Source organism: Sciurus vulgaris (assembly GCF_902686455.1).
Source record: "Sciurus vulgaris genome assembly, chromosome: 12".
In the NCBI taxonomy this organism is placed as follows: domain Eukaryota; kingdom Metazoa; phylum Chordata; class Mammalia; order Rodentia; family Sciuridae; genus Sciurus; species Sciurus vulgaris.
In genome coordinates, this window is record NC_136473.1 from 109,259,746 (window position 1) to 109,278,841 (window position 19,096).

A 19,096-nucleotide genomic window follows, 5' to 3' on the forward strand; every position below is an offset into this window, starting at 1 on the left:
GGGGAAAGAGGAGGCGGGAAAGGGAACATCATAGTTCATCACAGGATGGTGGGGTGGACAGAGCAGGACTGAGCTGTGTGCCTGTGGTTGCCCTTGCCTGAGCCCTGAAGCCTGCTACTAGTAACTACACACCCTCACGCACACCTGCTCACCTATCCTCAGGGGCCCCCTGGATTCTATAAACCTTCCCCTTTGTGGCTGGGACTGAGCCCTGGGGTGCTGAGTCACATTCCCCTGACATTTTTTTAAAAAAATTATTTTGAGACAGGTCTCGCTAAGTTGCTTAGTGCCCTGCTAAATTGCTGAGGCTGTCTTTGAAACTTGTGATCCTCCTGCCTCAGCCTCCGGAGCTGCTGGGATTATAGGAGTATACCACTGTGCCCGGATAAACTTGGCTCTTTTGTCATTGGCATTTTTCTTCTGTCTCTTAGGAAGGAGCTCTTTTTAGGTGAGGTCCCTGTTCCCCGTTGGAAAAACTCTCTCACACTCTCTCTGAAGCTGCAGGGACCTCCAGCACCTCCACATGAACTCAACGAGCATTTCTTGCAGTGTCCCGTGCCTTGTGACAGACACAGCCCTACCCTAGTCAAGACCCTGGAGGTGGCTCAAGTCCCCATCTGTCTAGAGTGTTATCCTTAATAGAAAGAAATCCCTCAAGTCAGACAGAACACCGGTAGGCAAACAGCTATTTCTTCAGGAAGACGAGAGAGTGGCGCGCCCTCCTGATGGGAACGGCAGCTTGCCACCGGCAATATGGAGGACAAGAAGCTCTGTCGGCAGAGACGGCTAAGCACCTCTTGAAAAAGCATCTGGTCAGGGGACTCATGGATTCAAGTCTGTCGTAGAAAAAGAAAGAACTCAGGATCTCTGCATCTGTGTCCAGATCCTCTTCAGCCACCTCTAGCTACGTGACTTTGTGTGAAATACTTGAGCCTTTCTGTGCCTCTGTTTCCTCATCTGCAAGGTGAAGCATACTGCTCACATCACTGGCCGGGGGTGAAGAGGAACTAGACGAGTGATTAAAGAGCACCTCCAGGCAACAAGGGCCCGCGGTTATATTGTCATCACGGCTGTTACTAAACAAGGTCACAGTCATATTGTCCCCCGGGTGGCTTACAGTCAGTGTGCCACAGGAGGAATGCTTTGCACAACGCTGCACCCTCTTACCCTGTCTACGTGTCCCTGCCTCTGCTCACTTCAGGGGACACAGTGAAGACATGAAAGCCGCCCACCTGAATGTGCTCTGAATCCCTTGCTGTCCACTCCCCACTTACACCACTGTGCACAGCCATGTGTACTCAGCAAGTCCCTGAAGTTCTGCCTATGCCCAGAGGCTGGGGAGGAGAGCTGAGGCTGGAAGAATTAACTCTGTGAACACCTGGTACTCGAATGGAAAGCTGGGGGTACAGAGTCCAAAGCTCAGATGGACAGCACAGGTGACATGAATTGGAAGGGTCAGTGACCACGGGGAGGAGTGGACTCATAGCAAAGACCACACTGCCCTGCCTCAAGGCATTCCATTTGGCTTTTAAAATACCAAACACACAGTTAGAGACAGGCATCTGTCTTTGTGCTGCCCACTTGTGACCTTGTTAGGGCCGGCTCAGTCTGAAAGCTGCAACTTGGGTTTCAAGCAGTGAGGAGTCGTGTGGCTAAGGGCGCCCAGTGCCATCTGTCGCGGCAGGCGTTACCTGCACTCTGGCCTCTGTGAGGTTCACGCGGCGCGCCAGGTCTTCCCGCACGAAGGCGTCTGGGTAGTGCGTCCGCTCAAAGACACGCTCCAAGGCCTGCAGCTGGCTGCTGTTGAAGGTCGTCCTGTTCCTCCGCTGCTTTCTCTTCTTCTTCTCCTCTGAGTTCAGCTGATCATCTGGAACAGAAGAAATTGATGATAAGGATCCAAATTCACGTTATGGGTCTCAATTAGCACTTTTTTTTTTTTTTTTTTTTTTACAGTTATCTAGAGATGAGGACATTTGTGCAATCATTGGCATTGGCACTCAAGGTCATCTGCCCAGAACTCCCAGAAGTTCTGATGCTTGGTTTTTGCTTCTCAGCATGGGCCAGACCTGAATCAACAGTTGGAGAGACTCTGCTTGCATGTTCCTTAAAGCCTGTCTTGTCAAGAGGGCTAACGGACAATCTCACTCTTGGCCACGTTCTCTGGGCTTCACCAGAGATGGAGGAGTTGTCTTGTACTATGTCTTAGACAATATTATGCTCATTGATACAGTTTCATAACCAAGTAAACAAAGCAGCTCCTGGCTCCTTCTCTAAAACATGCAAAAGTGAACGCAGATGCAGACAAGAAACTGTGTTCACACCAAACTAGGGGGACTTCTGCCCCATGGTGCACTCTTTGTAAAACAGGAGCTAAGTCCTAGGAGCATTCACCCAGGGCTCTGTGCTTTGCCAGGGCTGGCTTCAGGGACTTGATTCTCCATCTGGGCCAGGGCCCAGGACCACCAACCCAAGCCAACATTAGCCTGGGACTCACCCTGGGAGAACCCGAAAATGAGGAACAAGGTTCCGAGATCCCTGAACCAGTTTCACTACAACTTGAGTCTTAGGGCCTGGGACTTTAGGGACCTTTGGAGAATCACAACCCCAGGTGTTCCCCTGCCAGGAGCCCTCCTTGCTCTGCTCTCAGTTCTCCCAAAGGCTAATCACACAGCCTGTGCATGTCAGTCAGAGAGCAGTGTGCCCCTCTTGACACCCCACCAAGCCCCAGAGAGGAGTGACAGATTGTGAAACAGAGCAGAATCCCAGCTGTGCTAACACCACCCTCAAACAACAGCCAAGACCCAAACTGCCACAGGGCCTGCACTGCTCCCAGAGACCCACAGAGCCACTGCCCAGGTCCAGGTCTGAGGCTCAGCTGAGAGACTGATCCTCTATTTCCTTCTCCCCTGAAGTACCCTCTAGTACCTTCTCCCCTGAAAGGCTCAGCCCAAAGAGAATCACAAGGAGTTTGAGAGAGGATGGGAGCAAAGAGAACTGACCACATGTTCCATGAGCAATAGAAAGTAGCTCTCCGCCACTTATTTCTAACGTGTACAGTCTCTTGGCCTGCGATTATAACCACAGAACACACTCAACAAAACTACCAGCGTCAACCATAATGTCTGAAGAACAGAACACCTACCTAGCTAAAATATTCTTATTACGAATTAGAGCACATTCTAGATTCGCATTCGGATTTGAAGTGCGGCTCAAGTCCAGGAGCAGCCAGGTCTCCAGGTCCTTCTGCTCAGAGGGTCACTGCTGCACCAGGAGGCCCTGGAGCTCCAAGCAGAGGGAGCCTGGCATTTCCTCAGCTAATTAAAGCACCCACTTATGTAAGTGTTGAATGTGTTTTCAGGGAAAATGTGAAATTTTCTTGTCCTTAGGAAACTGTTTTTGTACAGTTTTGTGTGATCTCACCCAGATTCCTGCAGCAAATGCTCTGACCCCATCCTCTGTGCTTTGTGGGTGTGCCCAGTTGATTCCCTCTGGGATTTCATATTTGGGGAACCTCCCCCAGGAGCCCACCCTTGAGGGCATCTCTGCCACTCAGTGAGAATATCAGATCAGCCACATCTGAGAATGAAACTAACTTAATCCCAATTTCTGGAGTCTGTGCAGGCCTAGCATACCCCAACCAACATCGCTGATTGTTCCACTATTATTTATCCCTCTATTTAGCTTAGAAAAATTAGTTTATAATAATATCAACCCTAGTTGCCTTACATTTGTCTTCTGCTTATCTACATGTTTGGGAGCATGTGTCTACATTTCCTTTTCACAGATCTTTCTGTCCACAGTTCAACATGTCTTGGACTTCAAGTCTCATTGGGTCTTCCAGGAATTGAAAAGTACTGGTACCTGCTCCCAATAAACAGGAATTTATAAAATATCCTTGGCTTCCATATTTTTCTCTCATTAACACTAATTACATGCTAAGCTATTATTTTTGATCATAAAAGGGAAATATTTTATTAAGTCAATACCATGATTTCTTTTCTTCTCTCAAAATTATTTCTCAGGTAGAACCTCAAATTCTAAATCCTTTTTGCTGCTTCCTAAGTCTTCCTGAGCTGCTTCTTGTGTTGCCAAACTACTATCAAGAGCAAGAATAATTTATGTTTTGTTCTTAGTGCTACAACCTGCTATGTAATCTCCCAGTAGTTCTTTTGAAATCTTCCACTGTTCTTTCAAATTCCACTGACTGTCCACCATAAACCACCAACTCCCCTGACGTGGGAGTAAGGGAAATGGAGAATTACAGTTTATGACAGGGAATAAATAGCTGTGATGACTTGAAACCATGCCAACAGAAGTTTCCCAGTGAACGTTCTTGTTGTTTTTAACAAATGAAAACATCAGTCCAGATCATGTGGAAGGTGAGAAAAGACATGCAAATAACAGGGGTCCCGGGAGCCTGGATCTGGCAAATGTCCTGCTAAGTGGAGGTATAACAGGAAGAGCCGGCGGGCAGGGACAGCTGGAGCGGCAGCCCCTCGCTTGCTCGCCTGCTTGGCTCACAGATCTAGGCCGATCCCGTCCTGAGTACAGGACAGCGGGACGCAGCTCCCCATCCGCCTCAGCCTGAGGGGACAGAGAGTCACTGCAGGAGTCTACAAGTGTAGGGCACCGGAAGGACCTGTGCTGAACACATTTCCGGTTCCCAGCCCTGGCTGAGGCTCGGGAGCCAGCCATGTCCTTGCATCATGGCAGGAGGACCATCTTTCTTGTGAAACATGCTGTCCAGGGATAGTGACCTCCCATCAGACACTACAGGCATCTCATTTTTTGGTACTCTGGAGTGTTAGGGCGCACCAAGTTACAGATTAGCCACAAATTATGAATGCGTTTTGATCAAAGTCGAATGTTTCAAATCCAAAGTACTTCCAGATTTTATAATTTTTTGGCCTTAATTGCAAATATGCAGATATTGCCACTCTTCCCCTCCCTATCCCCAGGTCCTGGAGACTGAACCCAGGGACTCTACCACTGAGCCACATCCCAAGCCTTTTTAATTTTTTCTTTTGAGACAGGATCTCGCTAAGTTGCTTAGGGCCTCACAAAATTGCTTCCATTCTACTCTTGAGAACAAATTACAATACACAGGCTGAGTAAGCAAGAAACAAAAAAGCATCCAGAATATAAATAGAAGCTGCTACCCAGGCAGATCTTTCCATACTAATTATATCTAGGAAAGAAGATTGACGTGTATCACGTCATTCCTACCACAATAGCTGTTACACAGAGAACAGCTAGAACAGTCATTTCAATCCAGGTGTTCTTGCAGTTTTTCCCAAGAGTCTCTCTTGCATGTGCAGGGCCCATGTAGCACAGGTGTGCACCCCTGCTGTCCACTTTTTCCCCATGAATACATTTGCACGTCTTCATTTTTAGATATGGTCCAAAATCTGTTTCCTGGGACACATTTCAAATCTTTCTCTGTAAGACTTTGTGGATAGCTGCAGTCCATATTGACGTCTCCTGTCTCCAAATTCCTATATATGTATATATGCATATATTATGTTCATGTACATAAGGCCATACATTAGTATCTTACTAATACTTTTTAAACTCAAGGTATGATTCTTTCTATGTAAATGTCCTGTCATCTTAATGCATTCAGGTATTCCTATAGAAAAGAGATAGGGTCCCTTGACAAATCAAATGACAGAGTTGGAAAAGTTAGAGTGGTATTGTGGTGTAGAATTGGCTCAAAATATTAGAATCTTAGCCGCTCATCCAAAATCTTAAAAGGTTGAATAATTTCTGAATTCTGATTATTCTTTTTAATAATGCAAAGAAAATAACTAGGCTGGTATTGTCTTTGTGTCCATAGGACTTGAACTGCAGCGGGAAAATCAACTTTCTACAGTGTTCCTTCTTCAAGTAGGTTGGATATCAAGATTTAGAGATGGGAAACTTTGCCATCTTGTTCCTGTCTAGATGCAGGAATGAGTCCTTCACTTTCATCCCTGATGTGAAAAACAAATTACAGAATAAATGAATCATTTAAACAAAAAGGAACACTCAAGAAAGAGATGTTGGGGAGAATGGTGTCTCCTTGGAACAGCACACAGGTGAGGCCCCTCTCCAGGAAAGAAGGTTGTAAGCCCAAGGTAGAGTCCTCATGTGCCCTCGGATGGGCCGGAAGGGAACGGTGGCCCAGGCAGGGCTCCTGCACAAGGCTCACTCTGGACTCATCCTGTGGCTCCTGAAGTGGCCCAGGAGGGAGGGTGGAGAAGGTACCACTGACACCTAGTCACACCGCAGGGACCAGGCAGCATGCGGTGAGCCCTCCGCACTGAGGCCTTGCTCTCCTGCGCGGGCTTCCGTGAACTCTGCTCTGTGTCCTGTGGGAGGAACCCCGGAGAGCCCAAATCAGTGGTCAGCCTGACATAATTTAAAGGTACAATAAGAATATATTTCAGAAATAAGATCAAATCAGAATAAAAATGTGTTTCCGATGCCTGAGTCACATCAATTTGGGAAGAAATCTGATGCAAGAAGATAAAACTCCAGCTTCAGTAGCAGAAACCAAGCACCACATCAAAGCTCCTCACCCGACTTTTGGTGAAGACATGGCAGGCGAGCGGATCTGAAGTGCAGCCCGCTGATCATTTTATGGGCATCGAAGAATGTTCTCAAAGGAACTTACATTGCACAACAGCTACTTACTTTAATGGGATTTGTGTGGTTCGGGCCCCGTAACCTTTGGAAAATTGAAAGGAAGTATAATTGCAAAAGCCACTAAAAACCGTTTGGCTTTCGTTGCAAGGTCTGTGAACAGCAGCGAAGCACGCCTGCGGCACTCACTTGCGTTTTTTGGTTGCACTGAGCCTCAGCTGAAGTTGTGACAGCGTCCTTTAACACAGGCCCTGATGAATGGCACCAGGTCACCTTCCCAGAAAACGACTGCAGTCCATGTGGTGCTGAGCACATCACGGCCAGAGTCAGGTTCAGCAGCACGTCATGCTTTCCCCACAGCAGAGGTGCCAGGGGTCCTGGGCCACAGCATCCCAGCAGCCCTGCCCAGAGTGCCAGGCCTCTGCCAGTGTGAATACCCAGCTGGGCACCTGCCATCCACCGCAGGGTGCATTGTCATGTCAGAGCACTAGGCCCTGAACTTTGCACGCGGCATTCGACCAGCGTGTTTCCCTTCACAGTCCACTTGGCATAGACGGGTCTCAGCTGGCCATCACTGTCACTAAGGACCAGAAAGCCACATTCAAACACCTCAAGTGTCATCAGGGGGATGACCGACGTCCTTCGGAGAACAAAATGCTTTAAAGGGTATGAAAAAACGTCGTTTTGAATGGTTTTGACCACACAGATGAGCTCACAGCTGCGGAGTCACCGCGTCTCTGTGGCCAAGCTCAGGGTTAGCTCCTGGCCATGCCCAACTTCCCTTGGAAGCAGAAAACCCTGAGGACTACGAGGCCGGGCCGTGACTCGTACTGCACTGGACTTCGTCTCATATACGTCCTTCCACCTCTGTAGATCAATACCCTTCTACAGGCCAGAAGAACGAACACGGTCCACGCTGCTTTACCAGCTTCAGTCCCTCAGGATTCGTCCTTACGGATTCCCGCCAGAACCCCCGGGGTTGCCCCACCCAGAGCAGGCCTCCTCACACATGGCCACCCACAGAACTCCGGCTTCTCCTGGGGCCGTGCTGGGAAACCCCACACTGCCACTTCCATGTGATTGAGAGTCGAGGTTCATGTAAGACCCCAGAGGACAAGGTTGAGTCTGTCCTTACCTGAAGCTCTTGTCAGTGCCCAGTAAGTACAAGCTAAGAACCACAAGTGCTAGACAAGTGCTGGAGCCAGACAAGAGTGTCCTTGTGACAGGAGATGAGTTATTGGACAGGACAGCTTCTCTGATAAAGGCATAAAAGTCTAGCTTCAGACATGGAAGCTGCTCCCAATTTCTCCGTGGACAAACCCACTCAGTGGTTCTCAATTTGATGCAGAATACAAAAAAAAAAAAAAAAAAGAAGTAGAAAATACAACTCTTTATCAGAATGGACTAAGAGTCACCAGAGAGGGCATACGGTGTGGCAGAATAGACAGCAAACCAGCTTAGTGACAGGGGCGACCTGCATCCTACAGCCCCTGCCCCTGCTGTCTGTGCGGCCTTGGATGAGACACTTCACTTCTCTGAGCCTTGGTTTTCACAACAACAAAATGGGAGTGAGACCACTCACTTCTCAGGGTCCTTGGAGGACTTAAGGAACATGTGGTAGCCACAGAGTCATGCACAGAGCAGGCATTCCTAAGTGAGGATCTTACTGCTACCACAGCTGCTGCAGTTTTTGCTGGGAAATGGACTTGCCAAAGCTGTAGATGCTCTTCCATTTTTCTTGGCTCACTGCTGGAGCTTAGCTATCCTACCATGAAATGACTGGAGAGAAAAGGAGAAAGTCATTCAGATACATCAACGTGGCACAGCTGGCGTTGACGGAGAGCACAGTTGAGAACCAGGGAGCTGGAAGATGAACAAAAGCTCTACACGTCAGCAGGCGCAGGGCATGGTGGGTGACGGAAACTCAGGAAGTCACACGTAGATGCTTGTCCCCAAAGCTCCACATGGACCCCCCTCTGCTTAGTCAAGTCCTGGCTTTCTACCAAGCCAATGTTTCTTTCTAAATTCAGATTTTTAAAAGAAATATTCAGAAAGCAGGCAGATCCTAGCACTCAGGCAAGGAATTGATACCTTGAGTGAGTAACCACACCAGAGTCAGGTTTGGGGAAGGAAGAAGGTGGCCAGCGGCTAAAGGCAGGCCATGAGAATTCAATTATTTCCCAGCCCATTTGCCTTAGGTTAACTAATTTGGTTGCCACATGTCTAAAAACACAAAAATTGGGTCATATTACTCAATGTTTATTCAATGACTTTTTAAAAAAAAAAACATCTGAACACTTTTGGACATTCCAATTTTTATTTTGGAAATTCCAAAAGATAAAAAAGAAACCAAGGAAGGCAAAGTTCGTGGAAAAAGAGTGAATTCCGAGACTTAATCATCTTCCTAAACTTGAAGACGGCAGGTGCGTGGTCCCCTCGGAAGTGCCGCGTTTGGTTAGGATGACAGAGCTCTGAGAGACGTGCACACTGTTGGCCTCCTTCTGGTGACATTTCTCCTCGGTAGTTAAGACTGTTGTCACTTTGTAAAAGACACAACATTGATCATGACATACCAATAGAAGCTGGCATCTTCAAGGGAAGCAGCTACCACATGTCATTTTTAAATGACTCCCTTTTTTGTCATGATTTTAATGCTCTTTTGTAAATCTGAGAACCACAACTGGGAGCGGCAGCACTGAGGGAGATACGCACAAGCATTGGGCAAGCTCAGCTCTCGGCAGGACAGGAGTCAGGAGCAGGGAGGGCGCCTCTGCTCAGACAAGGTATTTGAACTCTTGAGGACAGAAGCAGGACTTGCAGTTCTTCATCGTATTTATGTTCAATTAAAAGGACAGGAAGCCCATAGACAAGAAACCTCAGGAAACAGAATTAGCTTTTCATCACAATGAGAGAGAATTGGGGGTGATTCTGGAAGACTGCATAAGCAAATGAGTCTGGAGAGGGGATTAAAGTCCCTCTCGGTTGTTGCTCTGGTCTTGGACACCAAAACAACATGAAGGCGGAAACATGCTGATGTGATTAATGCAAGATGTGATTCGTGTATGACATTTTAGAATTGTTTAGGTTTAAAAAAATTAAAATCCCCTAGAAAGAACAAGAAAAGCTAAAGTGTAAATAATTGCTTATGGCTTGAAAACTCTGGAGGAAAATACCACTCTGCAACATCTCTGGGTTTCAGTTGTCTTGCCTGTAAAATGGGTTGCTGTCAGCTCAGGCTGCCATAACCAAATACCACAACCTGGTGGCTTAAGCAGCAGTTCCGGAGGCTGGGAACTCCTGGGATATGGGTGCCGGCCTATCTGACCCCTGCTGAGAGCCCCCTCCCTGGCTTGCAAACTGCTGTCTCCTTGCTGTATCCTCATAAGATACGGGGGAGGGAGGGGGGGTGCACCCTGTTCTCTTCTCCTAAGGCCCTGATTCCCTCGTGAGGACCTCACCTCACGAGGCCTCATTAAACCCCTTGCTTCTCAAAGCCACCCCAGCAGAGACCATCACATTGAAGAGCATGGCTTCGACACATGGATCCCGAGGGGAGGTAAAGGTTTGTTTTATGACAATGACTTTAAGATACAGAGAACACGTTTTTTAAATTATGTAAATTGTGACAACTAGTGATACACACTTGTTTACACTTGCCTTTACATCCCACATGTGCTGGTTCTGGGGGAACAACTGCAGAAGGGACCACAGACTGGGAAACGGGAGGCCTGACCACGTCTGTTGCTCCGTGTCCTAATTGGAGGTGCTACAGACTGGCCTGTGACTGGACCTCTTTCAGACCCAGCATCCTGGGGTCCTGGGATGATCTGCACACTTCCAGCACCTCGCCCAGCAGAAAAATGTTTGTTTTAGGCGATGACTGAATTATGTTCTGAATTGTGGTGGTGGTGGTGGTGAGGGTGGTGGCTTTGTTTTTCGGTTTTTATTGTTTTTGTTTTTTTAAGGAACCCTTCGACGGGGTGATAAATTGGATGAGGACTGTGTTATAATCACCATGCCTGGGAAAGCTAGGATGAGGACTGTGCTATAATCACCATGCCTGGGAAAGCAAGGATGACCTAGTTCTCCATGCCAAAGCACTCTGCAGCAAAAGTTTCCAGACTGAAATTAATGTGAATTTTTATTTTATAAATGAATTAGTTCACCTATAACTAAAGTCAAGAGAAAGAAGAAACCCACCAAGCTCCAAGGAGTCAGTTAGTTTACCCTGTCAGCTAAGTAAAAGGGAGTCGAACACCGTGTGCCTCTCTTCTGTCCTTCACCGTCCTCAACGACCTCGCCACGGGCACTGACCTTGCTGAAGACAGCCTGGAGCAGCCACTTCAGGCTAATCCCAGGCGGAGGCCACTCACCACAGCCAAAACCAGCCTGGACGCTCCCAGCCTCTCACGGTCCCGTCGTGCATTCCCTGGGCGGCGAGGAGGCGCTCTGAGCAGAGAAGCGTGGCTTGCGGGCTCTTCTCAGGGAGCACGGAGCTGACGGGGGGCCAGGCCAAAAGCACTCGAAAGGCAGTGGCAGAGAGTATCTTCCCGTGGACGCAGGGTCCTCGGGGCCAACCCTGGGCCAGGGAGAAGGACAGAGGGACAGAGCGAGCGCTGGTGGGAGGGCCTGGTCCGCGGGAGCGCCCTCTGCCTCTTGAAGTTCAGCGCCATGCCACTCTAGCGTCACAGCTGATGGTGACGGATGCACCCTCCTGGTCTCCTTTTACTCTTTTGGAGCTTGTCTCTTTTTGTCTGATGGCACACGCGGGCCCTGCCCTTGCCCACCTACTCTGCATGGACTGTGGCTTCTCCTCCTCTGAGCCTCAGCTTTCTCGTCCACTCTTGGCAGGAAGCCTCTCTGATCGACAGGCCACTCACGATGCTCCACCCAGCATCTTGACCAACTTGCAACAATCTAATGTTCTGCGCCGGTTGCCTCGGCGCCAGGCGAGAGCAGCTGGCGCCTGACTTGTTATCTGCCATGTGCCAGCATCTAGCGTTGGGGCCTGACGTGTTCGAGGCACTTTTCTTACCATTACCAAGTGAATGTTAGACTGTGCTTGGTGAAAATGTCTGTTCCATTCGCCCTGTTCAGTTCCTGCTTGGCCACAAAACTGACAGCTCTTTTCAGGATCCGTTTCTGTATGAAGGTCCTGACACACAGCTTTCCCAGTGAAAGCTGGGTGGCCTCTGTAAGGCATGGAAAGTCCCGTGGGGTAAGCTGCCACCTAGGCCTTCCACGTACCTCCTGCACGCATGGCTTTGTATCAGTGACTACAAGTCCTCGGTCATTATTCTTAGAAGGTAAACCTTGACGGCAGGTGAGCCCAGTGAGGGCCAGAGCCCTGTACCTCCCAGTAGCACTCAATAAATGTCTGACTCTCGTAACGATGATGAACATGACGTTGTTGGCTCTCTTGCTCCCAGTAAAGACAGAGGAAGTCTCAAAAGATGTGACCTGGTACCGTTGTTTCAATGTTCTAAAATACATATGTTTAGTTTTCGGTGATATTTTCTTCTAGTTAGTCATTTCCAGTCTGGTGTTTTCTGTTCCCTTCCACTGGCGAAAGAGCTCGGGCCAGAGCCTGGCTCATTCATTCTCCAACATACAGGAGTGTTGCTGCCTGTCAGCCACACCCAAACCTTAATTATACAGTGATTTCTTCTCCAGGGATATGTGACTGTTTTCACTAGTAAGGAAATTGATGTACTAAGGTCATATGAGAAAAAAAAAAAGTTACATTTGGGCAAAATATTCAAAAATCCATGTGGAATCATCTTATTCCACTGAATCATGCCCCCTGTTGTCGAACAGCCCTAAAGAAGTCCTTGTTAATAGGTGATTCTGTCTGCCTGGCGTGGAAACCCATGAGTAATTGATGTGTCACTGTGACTCATGTCATGACCACCGTTTCCAAATCCCCATCCTCCAAGAGCTGGCAAAGGAGTTTGTACCACTCAGCTCACAACAGGAAGAAGCCAGGATGGAGGAGAGACTAATAAAAGTGCTGTTGAGTAAAAAGAGAATGAAATTTGCAAAGGGGGACAGCTGAGGACAGGAAGGACGGCCTTCAGTCGCCACCTGCCACCCCCACTTGGCTTCTGTCTCCACTGCACAGAGTTCTTCCTCCCATGTCCTTGGGCCTTTCTTCAGGTTTCCCCTATTTTTATAGTTTTCCAACTTTTAAATTGTTTTAAGGACTTTGATAGTAAACTGTTGAACCATGACAAGGACAGGCCATGTTTGAGTCCATTATGAAGCATAACCCAACCACCAATGAAACTTTGATTTGCCAATTTGCTTTCTTCTTCTTCATTTTTTTTTTTTCCTCTTGGTACCAGGGACTGAACCCAGGAGTGCTTAACCACTGAGCCACGTCTCAGCCCTTCTTATTTTTTGTTTTGAGCAGGGTCTCACTAAGTTGCTGAAGCTAGAACTTGTGACCTTGTGGTCCTCCTGCCTCAGTCCTCCGAGTAGCTAGGAGGATTTGCCAGCTTTCTTATTTCTTCTCTGTCCCTCTGCAACTTTGTTTAAAATGACACAGGGCTTAACAATTTAACTTACTCAGAAGTGAGCACTTTTAAAATAAAATATGTTAGGAATAAACTTGAAGATTTTATGAGCTCAAGGGATTCACTGACCAGGTGATTTGATAGGAGAAGGCATTTTTAGAAAACCAGATTTTGTAAATGTATCTATTACCCCAGGTCATTTAAACGCTGTGTGTGTGCACGTGCGTGCACATGCACACACATATGTATAGTAACTGACTTAGGCAAAAATGAGGACGTGCCAAGCTACGTTTTAATTTTCCTATCCAGTCAAGAGAAATTCGCAGTATTCTCCTGGTTTCCTGCTCATCAGCTGTGTTCTCCAGACCCCGACTGGGCTTCTTTCTGCTCATTTGTTGATGGTGGTGGTGGTGTTTCTGTACTGGGTCTTGTAAGTTGCCCCTGACCCTTGGTAACATCATTAAACTGCTCCCTGTACCATATTCCTGTTAGTTGGAGGGGAAATTTCCTTGACTAGAAATATGATCACAGTTTCCTTGGGGAGGTCTACCTTGAGCACCAGTACTGGGTCTTCCCGAGGCCAAGTGGCACTGAACTTTGCAGGCCATTTCTCCTAAGTGGCCACCAAGTGGTAGCAGTAGTTAACTTCTTGCGTGAAGAGACCTAATTTTTTATGTCAAAGTTTAATTAGCCATAGCCCCAGACCAGATTTGCACAGTCGAATTTTATAACTTTCTCCATATAATCACAAATCTAATATTGGTTAAAAAAAAAAATCATAGAAATTTATGAAAAAGACAACTTCATATGATGGGCAGGAGAAGGGGATTGTCCAGTGGACTGAAGTGAGACAACCTGAGTTCTCACCATGTCTGACCTGAAAATGTGTAATCCTAAGAATCTAATTTTGCCAATATGAATTTCTATTTCTATTGCTATTCAGAGAGGCACAGTATTAGATTGTTTTTATTAATTTTCCAGTGTTAAACTATACATTTCTTTTTTAAGTTTCTGACCAATAAATAAGTCTGTGCCCTCAATGAGGTATGTAGTAAAGAATAATGTATTCATTTAGAATTATCTCCAAGTTTGGAATCTATGAATTTAACAATGGATTAATTTAGATACTGTGTAATTGCATTTTTATAATTTCTGTAGTCAGATTTTCAATGTCTTTGAAGTTTAAACAAGATTAGCAATAATTTTTGCAGATATCTGAGTTACTTCAACATTGCATGGATGCTTGTTTCCTTTTAGATAATTTTAAAGAAAATGGTGAGGTTTTGAAGTTGTTCAAATATTTGAGAAGAAAGTAAAGATGAAAACTATTTTGTAAGGCTATGAAGTTTTAAAATAATCTAATGTTTAAAGTTGAAGAACATAATTTCTTGAAAAGTGTGTATGCGTGTATGTGACTTAACTCAGAGATTCCTCAGTTAAACTAGGAACGACAGTCCTATAAACATGAGAACTAAGATCCAATTTCCCAGAGTGAAAAGATCCAACCTGTTGCACTGAGAAAGACTTACTTTTGGGGCTCTTGCATAGCCCACTAAAACTGTTGAGACCTATCGTCATTACCTAGTCCAGTACTAACTGTATCTGGTAACTCACTTTGACATATGAGTTTCTGGTGGGAGTTCCCAGACAATGGCTCATATATCACTGCCAGCTGAACTTGGTCATAAACAAAAGAAAACTTAAATAGATATTTCAGATGTTTAAATTTTAAATAAACCAAGCACAGTACACAAGGTTCCAAAGGAAGTCAATTGCCAAGTCGTGCTGGTTGGCACAACCCAGCACTGCATTGATGGGATCTTAAATCACTGCACGATGCAAACATGGAAAGAAAAGGAAATGGGGGAAAGCAATGGTGTACAGTGAAGATGAATCACTAAGGCGATTCCACCATTAAACTCTGAGTTGAAACATTGAGACTATCCCACTAGAACCCAAGTCACATATGCACCTTTAAAACCATTTGTGCAGAGTTTCAAAGTCCAGACCAGAGCCACTATGTAAGTTTTAGGGGTCCCTCTAGAAAAGCAGTTTCTTGTCAGGGTTGGAAAAATAATGGCACAAAGCATCCAGTAACAACAGAACGTAGGCTGTTAGATTCCAAGCTGATGCCTCTTCCAAAAGGATAGAATCCAGAAGAAAAAATTAACTCCCCAGACAGAGTGTGAAAGTCTAATATCTAAGATTAGAAAAAGTCTGGTGCATAGAATAATACACCCAGGGCACAGATCTACTGGGGAATCTGCTTACCATTTCACTTGTTCCAATGAAGACTAATATGAAGCTGAGCTTCTCCAAGGTCATCATGTGTGGGGACTAAGGACAGGAGACAGGAAGATGTATGTCACTTCCTTGTCAAAGTATGTCTTGCTTCCTAAGGCTCTTAAGAACACAGCAGAGCTAAGAAAGTAAGTCTGCATCCAGTCCTGCACAGTGACAGCGGTGACCAATGGCCCATAAATCAATCACATCTTGTGTACCCAACTTCACCTATGGATATGATGAATATTTGGAGCATGTTTTTTGTGGTCTCAAGCCAAAAGTTAACCATAGCCTGGAGAATTCTGAATTTCAGAAAAAACAACTAGAAATCTATGTTCCCCACTACATTTCAGTGCAGTTGGAAAAGAGAGACTTCCGTCAGAGAGAGAGAATGGAACTGGGCTCACAACTTCTCAGCAATGAGGGCTTGCGTTTATGTAATGACTTTCTTCCAAAGATCATAAAACATCTCACATATGGTATTTCATTTATATTCAAAATATCTTTATGGTACAACAAAAGAGCACTTGATACAATCTTTACCAAACAACTAATAATTTAATATACTTTGGCAAAACTAAGCAAAGTCACATTTACCTAATGTAATGTGCAGAGAAAACCAGTGCTTAGTAATATTTTCTGATTTAAAAAATAGTGAACTCATTAATTCTTTTAATCAAAAGTGTTGTTTCCTTTCCCCCAGTTAGTCAGCCAAGGGACATTAATTATTCTCTTTTCTTAACTCTGAGCCCGATTCACACAATTTGGCACATTGTTGTATTTTTCATATTGTTGTCTTGTCTGTGTATTTTAGTCTCAACTAGCCACTATCCTGAGAGCCAGCCCTATCACTCATCTTCCTCCAGCAAACTAATCCTTCCTGACCTCCAGATTCTTAACTAACTAGTGAAAAAGAAAAGAGAAGGCCTAAGTGTCTTAGAGGATTTTCGTGAGATTCAAACAGGATCACTCTCTCAACATCACTATGCATCTGAAACAGACGTTATTCATATAAACTCCAAAAGCAGAGACTGAAGCTCATGACTTCCTTTATACTCCCAGGATCTAGGGTGATGTCGGGTCAGGATGATTTCCCAGGAACCTAATTTCTGAATAATAATAATTATGTAATTATTATTATTATACTACTAATAATTTCTGAATAATAAACAATTATTGAGTGCCTTCTGTTGCTAAGAACCACTGCTGAGCACTCTGCACAAACTACTTCATATTACCACCCTGGGTGGTTTCTGCTATCTCTGTCCTGAGCACTTGGCCAGGGATTTCTGGCTCTCAGCCACAGAACCCAAGTTCTGAGATGCTTTGCTCTCCTTGGCATTCAAGAAACCAATGATCCTGAAAGAGTTCAGAGCTTATAAAACTTCCTAACAGTTATTAAGAAATTGAAGAATATTTAAGAAGTAGGTAAGAATTTAAGAAAGTATTAGGTGTAGTTTTAGCCCAGAAATTGAAATACATAAATGGACACACTTCTTGATATGATTGGGTTATGATCAGATGACTTTCAAAATCTGTACATCTGGCTTGTCTTTGAGAATTGAGGTTCCGGCCTGCAAAATATTTCTGCTCTTCCCCTGATGCAACAGTCACAAACCCCTCTCTGAATCGGGGGAACATAAGTCTGATTATGCACGAGGCCAATGGGAAGGAGGTAATCGCACAGATCTAGTACCCATCCATTACTCGGCATCGTAAATCACCCATCTGCCACACCTCAGCTTCTGGAATCCCAAAATGTTGGAGACACTCTGCATTTATGGAAGACATTTATGGGAGAGCCATATTATACTGTCTTCATCTTAGGTACTATAAAATTAAAATTAAGACTTTGAGCATTTACTCTTCAGAGAGTGCTCACATGACGAGACAATGAAAAACACAAAGAAACCAGTCAAAACGTGGGATCTTCTTATGTGAACATGGGCCAAAGCTTCAACCTCAGGAGCAGGTCATCCCCACTTCAGAAGCCACGTTGAGTGGTCCTCTCCGTAGTCATTCTGTTTTGGAAATTACATTTGATGGCAGAAATGTAGATCCTCTCCCTATCGCCACACCCAGCACCACCAACTCTGTAGGGAGGAGGTTGACAGATCCACTTCCAACAGCTCCTCCACTTACTAGTTTTAAGATGGAAAAGCTATCGCCTCAGACGTTACAATTCTTGAACAAAACAACCAAAGCATTTTTCATGAGTAGAGAAATAATCAGATGCCTGCAAAGTAAATTAAATTAATTAAGCCATGAAATTTAAATTCAGTTGCAATGATGAATCACGATTTAGACCTTTTGCCTTGTGTTTTCTCTCTGTGTGGGTGACTCAGGCTTATTGAACAATGACTGGCGGGTAAGTGTGAAAGGTCAATAGGCCTCACTCCCACAAAGAGCTCCAAGTTAGTAAACAAATACATAGCAAGTAACTTCCAAACATGAGTTAAGTAAAGAGGGGTACTTTAAGCTGTGGCATAAAGGAGGGATCAACTGCGCCTTAGAGATGAAGAAAGAGGTCCAGGGCAGGACAACTGATTGCACTAGATTTTGAGGAAAGTGGGAAAAGACTATTTGTGGTGGGAGGAGCGGGATGCTGGAGGTGGTGTTGCTCACTCGAGAGGGTTTTACTCATGTCTTCCTTACGACAGCCCTAAGAACGGTGTCCTCGTCCCATTTTAGTAGACCTGTGAGGATGTGGTGCTGGTCAGCAGTGTGGTGGCGAGGCACCGGTGCTGCCTCTGCTGAGCACCTGAGTCCTGGAGACAGGAACCACACTGTCTCCACCCTCGGACACTGTGCCCTTGGTGTCCAGGGCACACCGAGCCAGGTGACCGGGTCTCTGACTCTCGCCAAGGCCTTGGAACTCCATGCTCTAGTGCAGGAAGCAGGGAAGGGTTTCAGCAGGGAATATGGTCACAAGAGCTACTTTGCCTTTCGTAGACCCAGTGGTGCATGGTGCTTGATTTTGGCGGGGCATGAGACAACACCAAGGTTTTGCAGATTCAGAACGTCAGTACCAACAGGTGACCTGTCCTGCTACTTTTAACGGTCAGGACACACAAGCCTCTCTGGTTGTTAAACTTCTACCATAAAGTCTCTGCCCATCTTCCATGTTCTCCCCTATCTGGGTCTGTGGTTAACTCTCTGGGTTGTCTTTCTTTCAATCCATGAAGTATGCATGCATCCACTAGCCAAAGAAGCAAAGTATGAATTCAAGACATGACGTCATGTAATGTTTAAAAGAAAGGGGAATATCTGAAGGACTTTCCAAACGCTCCGAGTGTGTATCCTAAAGGTTCGTGCATCCTCTAGAAGGCAACTGTAACAGCACAGCTCACCAAGGAGTCTGGACTGGTGGGGAGTGCCCCCGTCTCCAGCACTTCACCTAGAAATAGAAGGCTTCCTGGGCTCCTGGAGAGCCCACTTTAAACAATCTGATTCACAAAACAAAAATTTTCAAAAGGCATAAATCAGATATGGCAATTCATTTGTTTAAAAAAATTGAGCATATGATATTTAAAAGTTGCTGACACATGATTATACATATGATTGTATCTATGATATATAGCTACATATATGATTTTATGTAGGTACACATGAAAGCCCTAGAAGTTCATCCATTTGCACTTCTTGGTGTATCTTTATGAGCTTTGCTTCATTTC

General features: G+C 45.6%; 1 protein-coding gene across 2 annotated transcripts in view; it reads right to left on the minus strand.

Moving 5' to 3' along the window:
• Positions 1 to 19,096, minus strand: part of PRRX1 (paired related homeobox 1) — a 69,204-nt gene that overhangs the window by 15,915 nt on the left and 34,193 nt on the right. For both annotated transcript variants that reach the window (XM_079106416.1, XM_079106417.1), the window contains exon 2: positions 1,692 to 1,867. In XM_079106416.1, the coding sequence (XP_078962542.1) occupies positions 1,692 to 1,867 (176 nt within the window). The remainder of the gene's footprint in view (positions 1 to 1,691; positions 1,868 to 19,096) is intronic.